The 13,825-nt window shown below is 42.0% G+C and overlaps 1 protein-coding gene across 2 annotated transcripts in view; it reads left to right on the top strand.

Annotated features, from left to right (window-relative positions):
- The window catches only part of ASB5 (ankyrin repeat and SOCS box containing 5), a 50,910-nt gene extending 40,785 nt beyond the window's left edge, over positions 1 to 10,125 (top strand). For both annotated transcript variants that reach the window (XM_060136216.1, XM_060136218.1), the window contains exons 2-7: positions 1,295 to 1,374; positions 4,068 to 4,175; positions 5,108 to 5,258; positions 5,427 to 5,561; positions 7,594 to 7,785; positions 8,799 to 10,125. In XM_060136216.1, the coding sequence (XP_059992199.1) occupies positions 1,295 to 1,374; positions 4,068 to 4,175; positions 5,108 to 5,258; positions 5,427 to 5,561; positions 7,594 to 7,785; positions 8,799 to 8,926 (794 nt within the window). In that variant the 3' untranslated portion in view covers positions 8,927 to 10,125. The remainder of the gene's footprint in view (positions 1 to 1,294; positions 1,375 to 4,067; positions 4,176 to 5,107; positions 5,259 to 5,426; positions 5,562 to 7,593; positions 7,786 to 8,798) is intronic.
- Positions 10,126 to 13,825: the final 3,700 nt, after the last annotated feature.

Here is a 13,825-nt window from a genome sequence, read left to right as displayed (position 1 = left end):
ATGTCCGTTAAATAAAACTGACAATGCTGGTCTTGCCTACAAGAATATCACTGTGCACCAACCCAGTATCTTATAAAGTCACCTGGGTGGACCACAGCGGGGGAGGGATGGGAGGGGCAGGTGATGGATGGGCAGGTGCTGGCTGGGTGCTGAGAGGGGCCTGGGAGAGAAGGAAAAGGGGGCTTCTACATGGGAGGGCACTGACTTTCCTAATGGGGAGGGGCCAAAGGCCTGTCAGAAGAGGGGTCACTCACGGGGCACATGACAGGTCAGGGCTTTATCCACCAGGGCACACGGTTGGAGGCTTTGGTACCTCCGTCCGTCCACTGGTGGTACAAGGAGAATCAGTGGCCCCGAGCAAGCCCTTGGTGCTCTCAGCACCATTTCAGACACCGATGAGAAATATCGTATGATATCAGTTATATGCGGAATCTCAAAAAACTGATACAAATGAACTTATTTACAAAACAGACTCAGAGAACGAACTTATGGTTACCAGGGAGAAGGGTGGCGGAGAGGGATCTTTGGGGAGTTTGGGACTGACATGTACACACCGCTGTATTTAACATGGGTAACCAACAAGGACCCATTGTATAGCACAGGGAACTCGGCTCACTATTACGTAACAGCCTAAATGGGAAAAGAATTCGAAAGAGAAGAGATACACGTATACGTATAACTGAGTCACTTTGCTGCACTCCTGAAACTACACTCCAATATAAAATAAAAAGTCAAACCAAAACCCCAGCGACAGTCTGCCCCTCCCAGCTTGTGACACCCCCTTTCTGGGACCCGCCTGGCGTATTGCAGTTTCAGCACTTGGAGCTCAGCTCCTTGAGACACTTGCAGCCCCTCACACCGAGGGCAGGCCACCGTCGGGGTGCAGAGAGCAGGGGGACAGCAGGGTGGGCAGGGGTGGGGAGAGGTCGGTGTGCCCGCTGCCGTTCCTGCTGATGGTGCAAAAAGTTGTTTTTCTGGGGTCTGCCTGAAAAACCATGAAACGGGGGCTTCTGGGCAGATCTAGTGACTTCAATCCTTCTCTTCTTTGGAGAGTAATGCAAAAGGTACAGTAGGTCTGGAATAGGCCTATTCCAGAACATGCATCACAGCCCTCTGGGTTTGGAAACTGCCCATCGGGGTCCCTTAGATCAGCATGGAATTTCTGGGACGTGGTGAATCATCCTGGTCACTTCGCTGAACATGGAGCCTCAATAATGTCTCTTCCGCGTGAATTAACTGTATCTCTCAGGGTTTACTCTGACTCACAGATTTTTGTTTTCTTTCTTTCCGGCAGGTTCCTGGGCAGATCGGTCACCACTTCATGAAGCGGCAAGTCAAGGTCGTCTTCTTGCTCTGAGAACATTATTATCGCAGGTAAAATATAACGTGTAGTTTAAAATATGCCCTCGTCCCATGAGCGCATGAACATTCGTTGCCAATAGTACTCAACTCAAAATAATAAAATTGCTTAATAAATTTTACTAGTCTTTTTAGCTCATATTATTAGCCAAGTTCACAGTTTCTCACTTATCTCCAAAACTTCTTTTTCAATATTTTGGTGTAGTCTTAGGTCTTACTGTTTCAGATTTCTCATACCGTATATTTGTTCATTGATAGTCACATTTAAGCAGGAAGTAATTGGAGGTATGTATCATTCATTACACATTTGTAATATGCTTAACTCAGTACAACGTGTACAGCTAATTGCAGCCTTAGTTCAGTCATAAAACATGCAAGAGGAGGTGATCAGACCGGATGCCTAAGCAGTCTTTTTTACATTATGGTGATCTGTAGTATGTTACAGGGATTTGCCTATGAAAGCTACAAAACCATCATTTTTACACCTGTCTGTGCATCAGACTCACCTGAGGAAAAACTGAAAACCACAGATTCCTTATTGAAGTAGAAGGGACTGTGCCTTGGCCAGCGTGGTTTAAATGCACACCCAGATCTGGAAGTCCTTGCCCTGGTGCTTCCCAGTATCAGGCAGACAGGAATTTTCTCGGATGACTCCAAGGGAAGGAAGGGCTGTCACCCACTTTAAGCAGCGTTGCCGGGGGCTTGGAGCACCTGGATTCCAGGCTGGCACCTGAGGTGAATCACAACCTGTCTGAGCCTTCTTTTTCTCACCTGTACAGTGAGGATGCAGGTACCCCCTGTGGCCTTCCAGTTCTGGGATAACCCTGTGACTATGTTGTTTGCTCATCACTTGATGAAAAATACAATAAAAACTGCAAAAACGTCACTCACTTCTAAAGGGTAACCTCCCTGAAAGGGTCGTGCAGTTCTTGGAGAGGAGAGGAATCTTAGGATATTTCTCAACACGTAGCTCATGTCCATGGATAGGCCAGCCGAGAGGAGTCAGAGGATGCCCCCAGCCAGGCTTTGTGAGGCGGAATCTTGACCTTCACAGAAGCTTCTGTCACGGGTCACCTTAGTGGGCAGCAGCGGGGAACTAGCTCTCCAAGTCTGGCTGCGGGCTAGCCGATTCAAAACCCCCCAAAGGATAATTTAAGGGATCTTAAAAAGTGCCACTTGCTAGTGACAGAGATTTGGGGTGATATTTATTTTCTTGCCTTCATTTTAAGATTCTTCGTGTCCATTCTGGTATTATCACAGAGCATGGTAATCTATAAGATGTTACGGGGGTTTGGCCATGAAAATCTTCCTATTATATTGCTTAGAACGATTGTCAATAGACAATGAATTACCAAAAATAGCAAGAAGGCTAGGAATCTCATATCCTAGCAATATTTGATTATTTTAGTCTGATATCGTTAGTTTAATTGGAATAAAAATATTTTAAGTTGTACTTAGTTTTCATTGAATAATAAAATAAAATCAAACATTTCCTATATACTTAGTTTTCATTGAATAATAAAATAAAATCAAACATTTCCTATATGCTGGGCATTGTAATCATTATTGCTTTGCCTATATCATCTCATTTAATCCTCATGGTAACCCTAAAATTTAGCCGTTAGAGTAGTTGTCCAAATTAAAATAATTACTGCATTATGGAGCTTCAAACCCACATCTAGCTGACTCCGTATTCAGACCTCTTAACCACTGACATACAATTTCGTTGATGGGGTTCAGAGCAGTCTGCCCCAAAATACACCCAGATAGCATATTGATTATTTTGAATTAAAGCTATATGAGAAACAGCCAGTATAAAGAAGGACACTCTGCCTCTCCTTTGTCCCCCTGAAATCGGGAAACAAAGCTCCCAGGGGAGGTACCTTCCCCATGCTGGGCATCCTTGTCACCAGAGAAGGCGAACTTGGGGTGGAGGAAGCTGTATAAACAAACTTTACTTACTTTTAAGTTGCTACTCCAAAAGCCCAAATCCTTTTGTCTCGTCAAATCTTCACAAACAATTGATGCTTTGTTTATAAAATTACGTAAACAGCCTACATCAGACAACTTCTAGGTCCTATACCTAATGGGGCCTCCATACGTATGAAATTAAACTTGTTTTTCTTCTGTTCATTGGTCTTATGTCAGTTTGATTATTAGACCAGCCAAAAGAACCTAGAAGAGTAGAAAAAAGGTTTTTCTCCCCTACGTAGTCGTACCTATTTAGTGACAAAAATTCATGGAGCAACTTAAGACAATTTCTTTTTACCCCAGTCTAGGCTGACCTGAAATTTTATATCCCCCATCAAAACAGGCGATCCAAAAAAAAAAAAAAAAAACAGGCGATCCAGCCTAGAAACAGTCTTCAGTTCTACAAAACAAAAGACAAAATAGCAACAGCAGCCAAAACAGTTCATAAAGACAAAAAAAAAAAAAAACGTTAAGGAAGCAGAACTTAGAGAAAACATTCAGAATCCTTTGGGCGCACTACGTAAGGCAGCGTGGGGTGCAGATAGGATGGTCACAACAGTTTGACTCAGGGGATCTGACAGCCGACTGGCTGTGGGCCTTTGAACTGGCCGTTCCTCCTAGCTAAAACCCGACGTGCCTGAAATTCTCTGATCTTTGACATCGCCCTAAATGACCATTAGAGAGAGGATTTTCTCTGACGTTTCGCTCACATTCAAAATTATTGGTGTCACATTTAGGGCTATAATGTCAATGCAGTAACCATAGACCACGTCACCCCGCTACACGAGGCCTGCCTTGGAGATCACGTGGCCTGTGCCAGGACCCTTCTGCAAGCTGGAGCTAATGTAAGTGCCTCTGAGAAGCGCTAGCCGTTTCCACGTCACCCGGCTGGCTGAGAGAATCAAGCAAAGTGCTCAATTTGCTTCTCTTTCCTTCTTCGTAGTTTTCAAAACATAGGAGAACAAAAATAAAGCTCTCAAATCGCCCCCTTGCACTCTAAGCGGGCTTTCCAGTCATTGCAGAGGAATGGGTAGCGTGCTGCGTGATACGGAGTATTCTTCAGGCTATTGGCTGCTTTCGAGATTCTAAATAGCTGTAGCTGAACATCGTTATGCCTGTCATGTTTGCTCATCTTTTCAATGATCGTTTTAAGATAAATTCTCAGAAATGGAATTTCCAATGTCAACTGCCATGAGCAAAATGGCTTCACCACAACTGTCATCACTATTACATTTGTACCTTTTTTTCCTAATTACAGAGTACCTAATCATTGAATCCTTTTTTTTTTTTTTTTTTTTTTTTGCGGTACGCGGGCCTCTCCCTGTTGTGGCCTCTCCCGTTGCGGAGCACAGGCTCCGGACGCGCAGGCTCAGCGGCCATGGCTCACGGGCCCAGCCGCTCCGCGGCCTGGGGGATCTTCCCGGACCGGGGCACGAACCCGTGTTCCCTGCATCGGCAGGCGGACTCTCAACCACTGCGCCACCAGGGAAGCCCTGAATCCATTTTTGTGTATTTGATCCTCGGGTGTTTTCTTTTTCATGAGTCCCCTAGTTGCACGCCCACTCCTGTGGATTACCTACCACGTCATATTTCCATTTACCCTCGTAGTGTTTAAGCTTTGCTTATGGATATGTGTGAGCTAAATAGCCTTTGTCATCTTCACTGGCCACATGTTCTCGATGATCTGTTCCCAGGTCACGTACCTGTTTTTAAATGCCTGACAGCGAGTGCTGTATGATTCTGTGACTCTCATTCTCAGAGCTCTGGTTTGGTTTAGGTAAATGCGATCACCATAGACGGTGTGACCCCGTTATTCAATGCGTGCTCACAAGGCAGCCCCAGCTGCACAGAACTGCTTCTGGAATATGGTGCCAAACCCCAGCAAGAGTCCTGTCTTCCTTCCCCTACACACGAGGCCGCCAGCAAAGGTACCCGTGACCCCAGCTTAAGTGACAAGGGGAGAAAGCTCTTTCAGCAACATGCGGTGCCCTGTTTATAGTGAATAACTGCAGGGAGAAACCTAGGTGGAGGTGTACGTTTTGCGGGGGGAACAGGTATTCAGGAAACATAAACTCACCTGTACTTTGTGTTGGCAGGTCACCATGAATGTCTGGAAATCCTCATATCCTGGGGCATAGATGTTGATCAAGACATTCCTCATCTGGGAACCCCTCTGTATGTAGCTTCTATGTCTCAGCAGTTCCACTGCATCCGGAAGCTTCTTTACGCTGGTAATTTTCTGTACAACATCTTCCATTCTGTTCGTACACACAAGCAATTATTCAGCTCCCTATTGATTTCTGTAAATAAGCATCTTTAAAAATTACATCGCATGGCTAAAAATGTTCTTATTCTAAGCATTCTCACATATAACTATAAAACCCATGAAAAGAACCTCATTTATGGTAACTCCACTTCACCTCAAAACTCCAAAAGCCATATAAAAGGTCATAAAATTAAAATCCTCAAGGGTGAATATAATAGTGCCAAGTATGTTTATCTCTGTGAACAAACCCATCAAAAGAAATGTTAGGGATTATAACTGATTAGATACCTTTTCTTCCAAGACTTTCCCAGACTTTGTAATCTACCTGAAAAGACTTAATCCCTCTTCACTTACTTGAAACAAACCAATTCCTCAAGGTTCAGCTTTAGCCCCTGAGAAACTACACCGAATCTTTTGAGACCATAGTGATCTCTCCCACGATAGAACTGGGAGCCCTTTTAGGATATAAATTGTCTTTTTTTTCCCATCATCTCTTTTCCGTAGCACAATGCCTCTCACGTGGCAGGTGCTTCAAATATATATAAAATTAGTAAGCGGATTTCTATGGTTTTTATTGTCTATGACACTCATTTGGCCTCTGATATATACGGACATATATTTTTAGTAATCCCTTTCTGCATTACTCACATCATCTTGGCAAAATTGTAAACTTCTTCAAGCAGTGTCTGCATCCCTGTACATCTAGTAAGAGTCTTAAACGTGAGTTCTGCTAATAACGGCTGACAGATGGTTATTTTCTGGTTATATTCTCCCATAAATTTGTATAACAGAAGAGTTTATTCTTTATCACCTTCTTTTACTTTGCTAGCAATATTCTTTTCCAAATATTTTATATTGGGTTAAAAAAAACTGGAAAAGTATTGTTAGTAACTGTGGATCGATTGTTATTCTCAGGCTCTGTTCTCCCATAAAACTGATATAACCAACAGAGTTTATGCTTTCTCTATGGAGATTTTGTTATGGAATATCATTTTTCCACTAACTGTTTTACATTTGATTTGAAAATATTGAAAACAATTACATTTATTGAAACTTGACAGTAGCAAGAGGGCCGTAAAGGGACTATTAAAATATACTGCTTCTCATAAGCAGTATAAGATATAAGTATAAGTATAAGATATAAGTATAAGATGTAAGTATAAGATACCGATGGTATCGGACAACAGAAATGAGAAGGACTTGATGGATTTTTATTAATAGACATGTCTTGGTGTTGTAACTATTTATGTCCTGGAAAATGGGATTATTATTGTTTACAGTATTAAACAGTATGTATTCATTGCACATGATGACCCCCGTGTACCAGGGGCTTGCACTAAGATAAAACAACTATGTAATAGATAATTTAACATGTAAGAGTATTTTAATATAAGCATTTAAAAACTTGCTTTGCATGCAGAAATATAGTGTGCCTTTCCGTTTAAGAGGCTCAGTGCCCTTATATATTTATTGAATTAAACTACATGAGTGAGAAGTAAGGGGAAAATCTATATACATTTTACCCAAAGAGCTCACCTATCTAGATTCATGAGTTTTCCAAGAAACCAAAGTGCTCTATTGCCTTAAAATAAATGAAAAGAATAAGAGCAATAAGCTCTTGAATAATCCTAAAAACTATCCATGATGATGAAAAGGGATATGAGTCAGCCTAACTGTGCGCTCTTTGTAATACTAATTAATATGACTCCTTTGGGAACTGTTTAAGATTTAAAAAAAAATTTTTTTTATTATGAGATCTTTCAAGCACAGAGAAAAATGTTAGAGAATCTAACAGAAGTGTGCATTCTGCAACCAGCTGTATCACATTTTAAGATGAAATATGCATGTTCATGTATATTATACGTAAAGAAAGAACTCCTTGCAGAAAGGGTTGAGGCCCTCTTTGTGGCTGACACACCTGCCTCGCCTTGGTGAGGTTAAGTGACTCATCTAACTAACTCTGTTTGTATCTACCATCATTCCTCATTTCCATGTAGGCGCTGACGTACAAAAAGGCAAATATTGGGATACCCCATTACACGCTGCTGCTCAACAGTCCTGTATAGAAATTATAAACTTACTGCTAGAATTTGGAGCGGACGTCAATGCCAGAAACACAGAGCTTCTGAGACCTGTCGACGTAGCGACCTCTAGCAGTTTGGTGGAAAGATTACTGCTTCAGCATGAAGGTAAGAAGAATCCATGTGGGCATTAAAAAAGTTTTGTTTGCCTGAAGTAGATGAAATTTAAAGACTTTTTGTTGGCATGTAAAATAACAATGGGGGCTTCCCTGGTGGCGCAGTGGTTGAGAGTCCGCCTGCCGATGCAGGGGACACCGGTTCGTGCCCCGGTCCGGGAGGATCCCACATGCCGCGGAGCGGCTGCGCCCGTGAGCCATGGCCGCTGGGCCTGCGCGTCCGGAGCCTGTGCTCCACAACGGGAGGGGCCACAGCAGTGAGAGGCCCGCGTACCGCAAAAAAATAAAAATAAAATAACAATGGCATAACATTTGGAATATTTTTTGAAAGAAGGTAATTTTTGACCTTGGGCTCCACCTGTAAAGAGGGATCATCTTGATTTCCTTTGTGCTCATCTTACCTAGATTCTATGTTCATTTGGTTAAGTTAAACATAGTGTTTCTTTTGACAATAAACAATATGTAATTCTGTTTAATATTTTAATAAATATTTGGAAACATGCCCCATTTTATAAGGGCATGCATTATCTATAACGTGTTATAGAAACATAATCATGAAGTCTTTTTGTTCTAAAACAGAAATTCTAAAGCCTGGTCCAGACACTGTAGTAAAACTTGCTATGTCTTAAATAGTAAACCTAATCTGAGAAAAAAATAATTTAAAAAATTCCCCTTTTAGTGCATAACACTTCTTGGGGCTTTTGATTTATATCTCCTTCTAAAAGCAGAAGTCTTTTGGAGGTTTACATGCAACAATAATTTCATAAGCCTGAAGATTATAATGTTTTAAAGAACATGCATGGGCATAGACTATACCTCAATTATAATAAAGTGTTATAAATAAAAGCATTACAAGTGCTTATATAAATTCTCCTGGGATAATGGTCATACTCCCCTAGTTTACTGCAAAGCACTGTAGTTTTTTGTGGTTTGATTTCATGTATGTTACAGCATAGAAAACTCCATTTTGATTTTAATGAACAAATACTTTCATGTCTTTTGCAGCTACCCCAAGCTCTCTGTGCCAACTTTGCAGACTCTGTATCAGAAACTACATTGGAAGACCAAGATTACACCTTATCCCACAGCTCCAGCTGCCAACATTATTGCAGAATTTCTTACAGTATCGATAAGGCAGTAAAATAATTCTAAATGTTTGAAAATCAAAAATTTCTATTTCATCTGCATAGTGTATATTTCATATTAAAATATGCTAAAGATAGGGGAAAGAGATATGAGAACACCCTGGAGAAGAAGTGAAATAGCAATTTTAGTTAAAGTGTACTAGTACATACTATTGTTTTATGCATTTTTAGTTTCTGAACTATAATATGTTTAAAATATCTATATATTACTAGCTATTCCCATATATCCCTTTGTTGATTTAGAAAAAAATGAGAAATTCACCATTTCATTTTTAGAATGAAACAGAAAAATGTGAACCCTTACTAAAAGTATTTGTATATTATATTTTTAAAGGTCTATATTTTTCAAATAATGTGTTAGCTTTTAATTTTTGGCCTCTGTAATTGACTATCTCTGTATTTTTTATATTAATACGAAATATGAGTATGGTTTAGAAAAGAGTAAGTCATAACCTTTTTGAAATAAAGTTGACTCTCATTCAGGAAACCCACCCTGTTAGATGTACACTTGTCCTTGTAATGATTAATTCCATAAAGAAAGGATAAATTGCCCCTTCCCTGCAAAGATCCCACTGGTCACTTCACCGCTTTAAATGGACCTATTTCAGAAACTGGTAGGACTAAAATGGTCACTACTGCCCTCTCACCCTGAGAACTCTGGAACATTACACACCTGCTCAAACCATCTGAAGACCCTCTCCTTCTCAAGGGTGGCCTCTCCAGGTTTCCCTTCTGTGCCTTTACACGTACCACTCCAGCCTTCCCCCAGTTCAGAGACTGCTGACAGCTGGTGATACCTGGACCCAGGAAGATGAACTTCATATCTAGTTGATAAAGAGGCCCTGGGTCACACTTCAGGGGTCAGGGCAGTCCAAGGCTATAGAAAATGGAAGAAGAAAAATGCCTTAACTTGTGGGGTTTTCAAAGAAAGGGACAAGGGGGTACCACTTAGCAAATGTAGAAAACTCAGAAAATGTACGCTATCTGTGGACCTTCATTGTGGTGTTCCTAACCCTTCTTACACAAAGCAAGGGTTCTGCATAGACTGTACTGCAAGGGAATGCGGTACGCCAGAAGGTATTAGTGTAGCGGTGTCCCCTGCAGGCGTTTATTCTCTTCTGCTTCACTGTACTTGAGTGCGATGTAAAACATAACTTAAAAAATTAAATAAAAATTTTTAAAAAGCCTTTGTGCCTTCTTTGTAATTTAGACTATATTTGAGTTTATTATGGATTTAGAAATAAGATAATCAAGATACTTATAACACTGTGTAAACTAGAAGAAAATATTTTGATGAGTTTTATATTATAAATTTATCAAATTTTGATAAAATATTTTGACGACCCAGGGGCCTAGTAACTTAGTTCTTGTTTGACTTTCAGAGACCCATGGGAAATAAACTATTATTGTATGTAACCCCAAAGTTACTAAGATTTGCATTTTTTAAAAATCATTTTAGATTTTCGAAAGTAGAAATAAGGCTGTAGCATGTTTGTTTAAAAAATGTCTTCTATGTGGGTAGAGACTTTTAACTTAGTCTGTTTTACAAAATATCTCAGTTTAATAAATTTGTAGTATCCTCAGAAGAATATGCATTTAACTGTTGTTTTATTATAGAGTAACCCTATTAAGTATAATTATGTATTAAAACTGCTTTTATAAAACAGTTTTCTACTAGAATTTTCCTGAGCTAGAGGTCATCTTGGAGTATAAGAGTAATGCAGGCATCCCTCTTAATTGATCTTGTGCCAATAAGAGAAGTAAATATCAAATATTAAAATAAAAATTGACACTTGAAAATTTTAGTATGCTGGTACCTTGTATCTTAGCTTGAGTACAATTGTCTTATCAAAGATGTATTCTAATTTAAATATATCATATTTGTTAATATATTAAAGTGGGATGTTTATCCCTGGAATAAAGCACTTTTTTTTCCTCTTCTAATTAGTATTTGATTTTATAATGGAAGATAATGGGAGAATATGACTCAATTGCCCTAGCTTTGTTTACCACTGGTTTTCAAATCACTGTATCACAGGCAGTGAGAGTAGGATGGTGCAGATTGAAAATTATACCTTGAAGGTCCTCTAATCCAAATCTTATATATGTCTGTAAAGGTGCAAGGATAACATTCCACAAAGACAAAGACAAAAGAAAAAAAGACTACAGATCTTCCTATACTTAGTATGAGGTTACCTCCTGATCAACCCACCTTAAGTTGAAAATACCGTATGTTGAAAATGCATTTAATACACCTTCCCCACAGAACATCAGAGCTCAGCCTGGCCCACGATGGTAAAGTCAAAAAACTGTTAGGTCAAGGACCGCCTGTATTTGATATGAGATTAAAGAAATATAGTGAAATAAATACTGGAGTAAAGCACTGTTGAACACACTTATTTTGTAGGAAAACGTATTTAATTTCTATGATTGTTGTAACCACAGAGTATATTTGATGTTTCTGAGTCAGTAAACGGAAACACAGTGTAAAAGGATGGCCTCTTCTGAAAAGGTCTAAATGTATCCATCGTGTTTCCCTGGATGGCCCTGAACCCAGATGACTGGTTCTCCATTTACAAACAACTTAAAACAGTATCCTCTCCCTTGGGTTATTCCCACTTTTTCACTCTAATTTCTCTACTTTCCTATTCTTTATAATTGGTTTATTTTAAGGTTTGCCCTCTCTCTTAAAAACCTTAATAATCATTCTCAGTCTTTTTCAGGAGGAAAATTTATTCAGAAAATTCAGGCCTTGCTACCTTTCCATCTGCTCTAGGATTTCAACAAAAAGGGGTGCACTCCAGAGAATATAAACGACCTAAATACATAAAACAAAACATCTCCTGGAATTGCTACGCTAGATGGAAATATTCACTCTGTGTCATACAAGCACAACTGATTAGGTCCGGTTGCTAGAAATAGGAGATTTTAGTGTTTCTGAGCCCAAACACGAACAGATCAGGCTGGCGAATCGTCCGCCAGACAATGAAGGTTCCCAAAGGCTCAAGGAAGGAAAGGCTGGGGTTCTGGGGGGCGCAGGACTTGATATCAACCGGGAGAGGATCCGCCGGATGCGGGGGAGGAGAAGTGAGTCCGCATGCTCACGGTCAGGACAGCTCCCACCACGGGAAGAATGTTTCCCTTCCGCAGGGCTCTGCAAACTCCTCCCACGTGAGGAGTGTAGGCGGAGAATCTATGAAACGTGAGGAAGAAAGAACAGGGTTACTTCCCTGCAGGAATAGCTGGGCTGGAGGGCAGGATAGGCCCTCGAACTTCCTTTATCCTGGTGCCTGCCTCCTGCATTAGACCAAAGGGATATGGGGATATATGTATACGTATAGCTGATTCATTTTGTTATAAAGCAGAAACTAACACACCATTGTAAAGCAATTATACTCCCATAAAGATGTGAAAAAAAAACAACATCAACAAAGGGATAAAGATGTGGAGAAAACCCTGTTTCCGATCTTCCCTTACCATAGACAAGAGAGAATTAGCACCTTACACCAGACTTTTAAAAAGAAAAGTTTGGGGTTTTGTGGGGGGTGGTTTTCCGAGTAGAAGCGTGCTGTGGACATGGAAGGAGCCATGACTTCATCTCTCCGTGTATTATTCTTGTGCCCGAGGCAGGATCCTTAGTTTCTGCCCTTTCCTCAAAATGGGCAAGCTAGGGGCTTCCCTGATGGCGCAATGGTTGAGAGTCCGCCTGCTAATGCAGGGGACACGGGTTCGTGCCCGGTCCGGGAAGATCCCACATGCCGCGGAGCGGCTGGGCCCGTGAGCCATGGCCGCTGAGCCTGCATGTCCGGAGCCTGTGCTCCGCAACGGAAGAGGCCACAGCAGTGAGAGGCCCGCGTACTGCTAAAAAAAAAAAAAAAAAGGACAAGATAGCATTTTGGGCCTGACGTCATCTCGCGGGCCCTGAACTTCGGGGGACCCAGGGGTATTGAGAGTGAAGGCTGGCCCTCAGCAGTTGCGTCTGGGGCCAGGGCTCAGTCTTTCTGTAGCTGGCAGCCTTGTTCCCTCCTCCCACCCTTGTCGTTACAAGGAGGAGGGGCTGCATCACCACTGGTCCCCTTTCCCAGAGGGCAGTGACTGACCCACACAGAGCATGCGCACGGGGCTGGGCCCCGGATGTGCCCTGCCCAGGCCCAGCACTGCCCGGGACTGAGCGCCTGCTACATTCTAGCCCCCGGGGCTCAGTATTAGGAGGACCCTGACCACAGACAGAAGCCACGTTCTCCAACCACAACTTGGTCAGTAATGGGCTTGATCTTTCCCAACTGCCTCAGTCTTTTGTCTGATTTCAGAATCGCTTGAGACTTCAGGAGGAAGGGTGTTTTGGATCCCCTTCATAGATCAACACAGTAGCTCACTCCTGTGCCCCAGGCCCACAGCCGCGGGGCTGACGCATCTTACAGTCGACTTTCTCTCGCTGCAGCAGCGTTTAGAACAGCACATGGCGAATCTGAAAAACACGTGCACGACCTAACTTCTGTTGCTTCCCGGGGTTCCCACCTTCACGAGCACATATGCCGCCCCCTCTTCCATCTCTCTGGGCACACGTGTGTACAGAGCCAAGTTCAACGGCGCTCGCCCCCAGCCTCTGTCCTCAGGCCTGGGAGGCTGTTCCCTTTCACTCATTGTGTTATCTTCACAATGAGGCTTTCCAGAACCCTCACTCTCCACACCCACAGCAGCGGACTTGCCTGCGCATCTATGCCTCTGCCTCTGCACCGCAGTTTGGCAGGTCTGAAATCAACCAGAACAGGGCCTGGCAGCCTCTACAGGAGGGACATTTGGCATCAGGTCATCATTGTCTTGACCGGCCGTTTCGTGCCTCATAGGATGCTTCCCAGCATCTCTGGCCTCAACCCACTCAACGCC

The sequence above is a fragment of the Lagenorhynchus albirostris genome, chromosome 21 (genome assembly GCF_949774975.1).
Source record: "Lagenorhynchus albirostris chromosome 21, mLagAlb1.1, whole genome shotgun sequence".
Classification (NCBI taxonomy): Eukaryota; Metazoa; Chordata; class Mammalia; order Artiodactyla; family Delphinidae; genus Lagenorhynchus; species Lagenorhynchus albirostris.
Note: the sequence above shows the minus strand (reverse complement) of the source record. Positions and strands in the feature narration are given on the sequence as shown.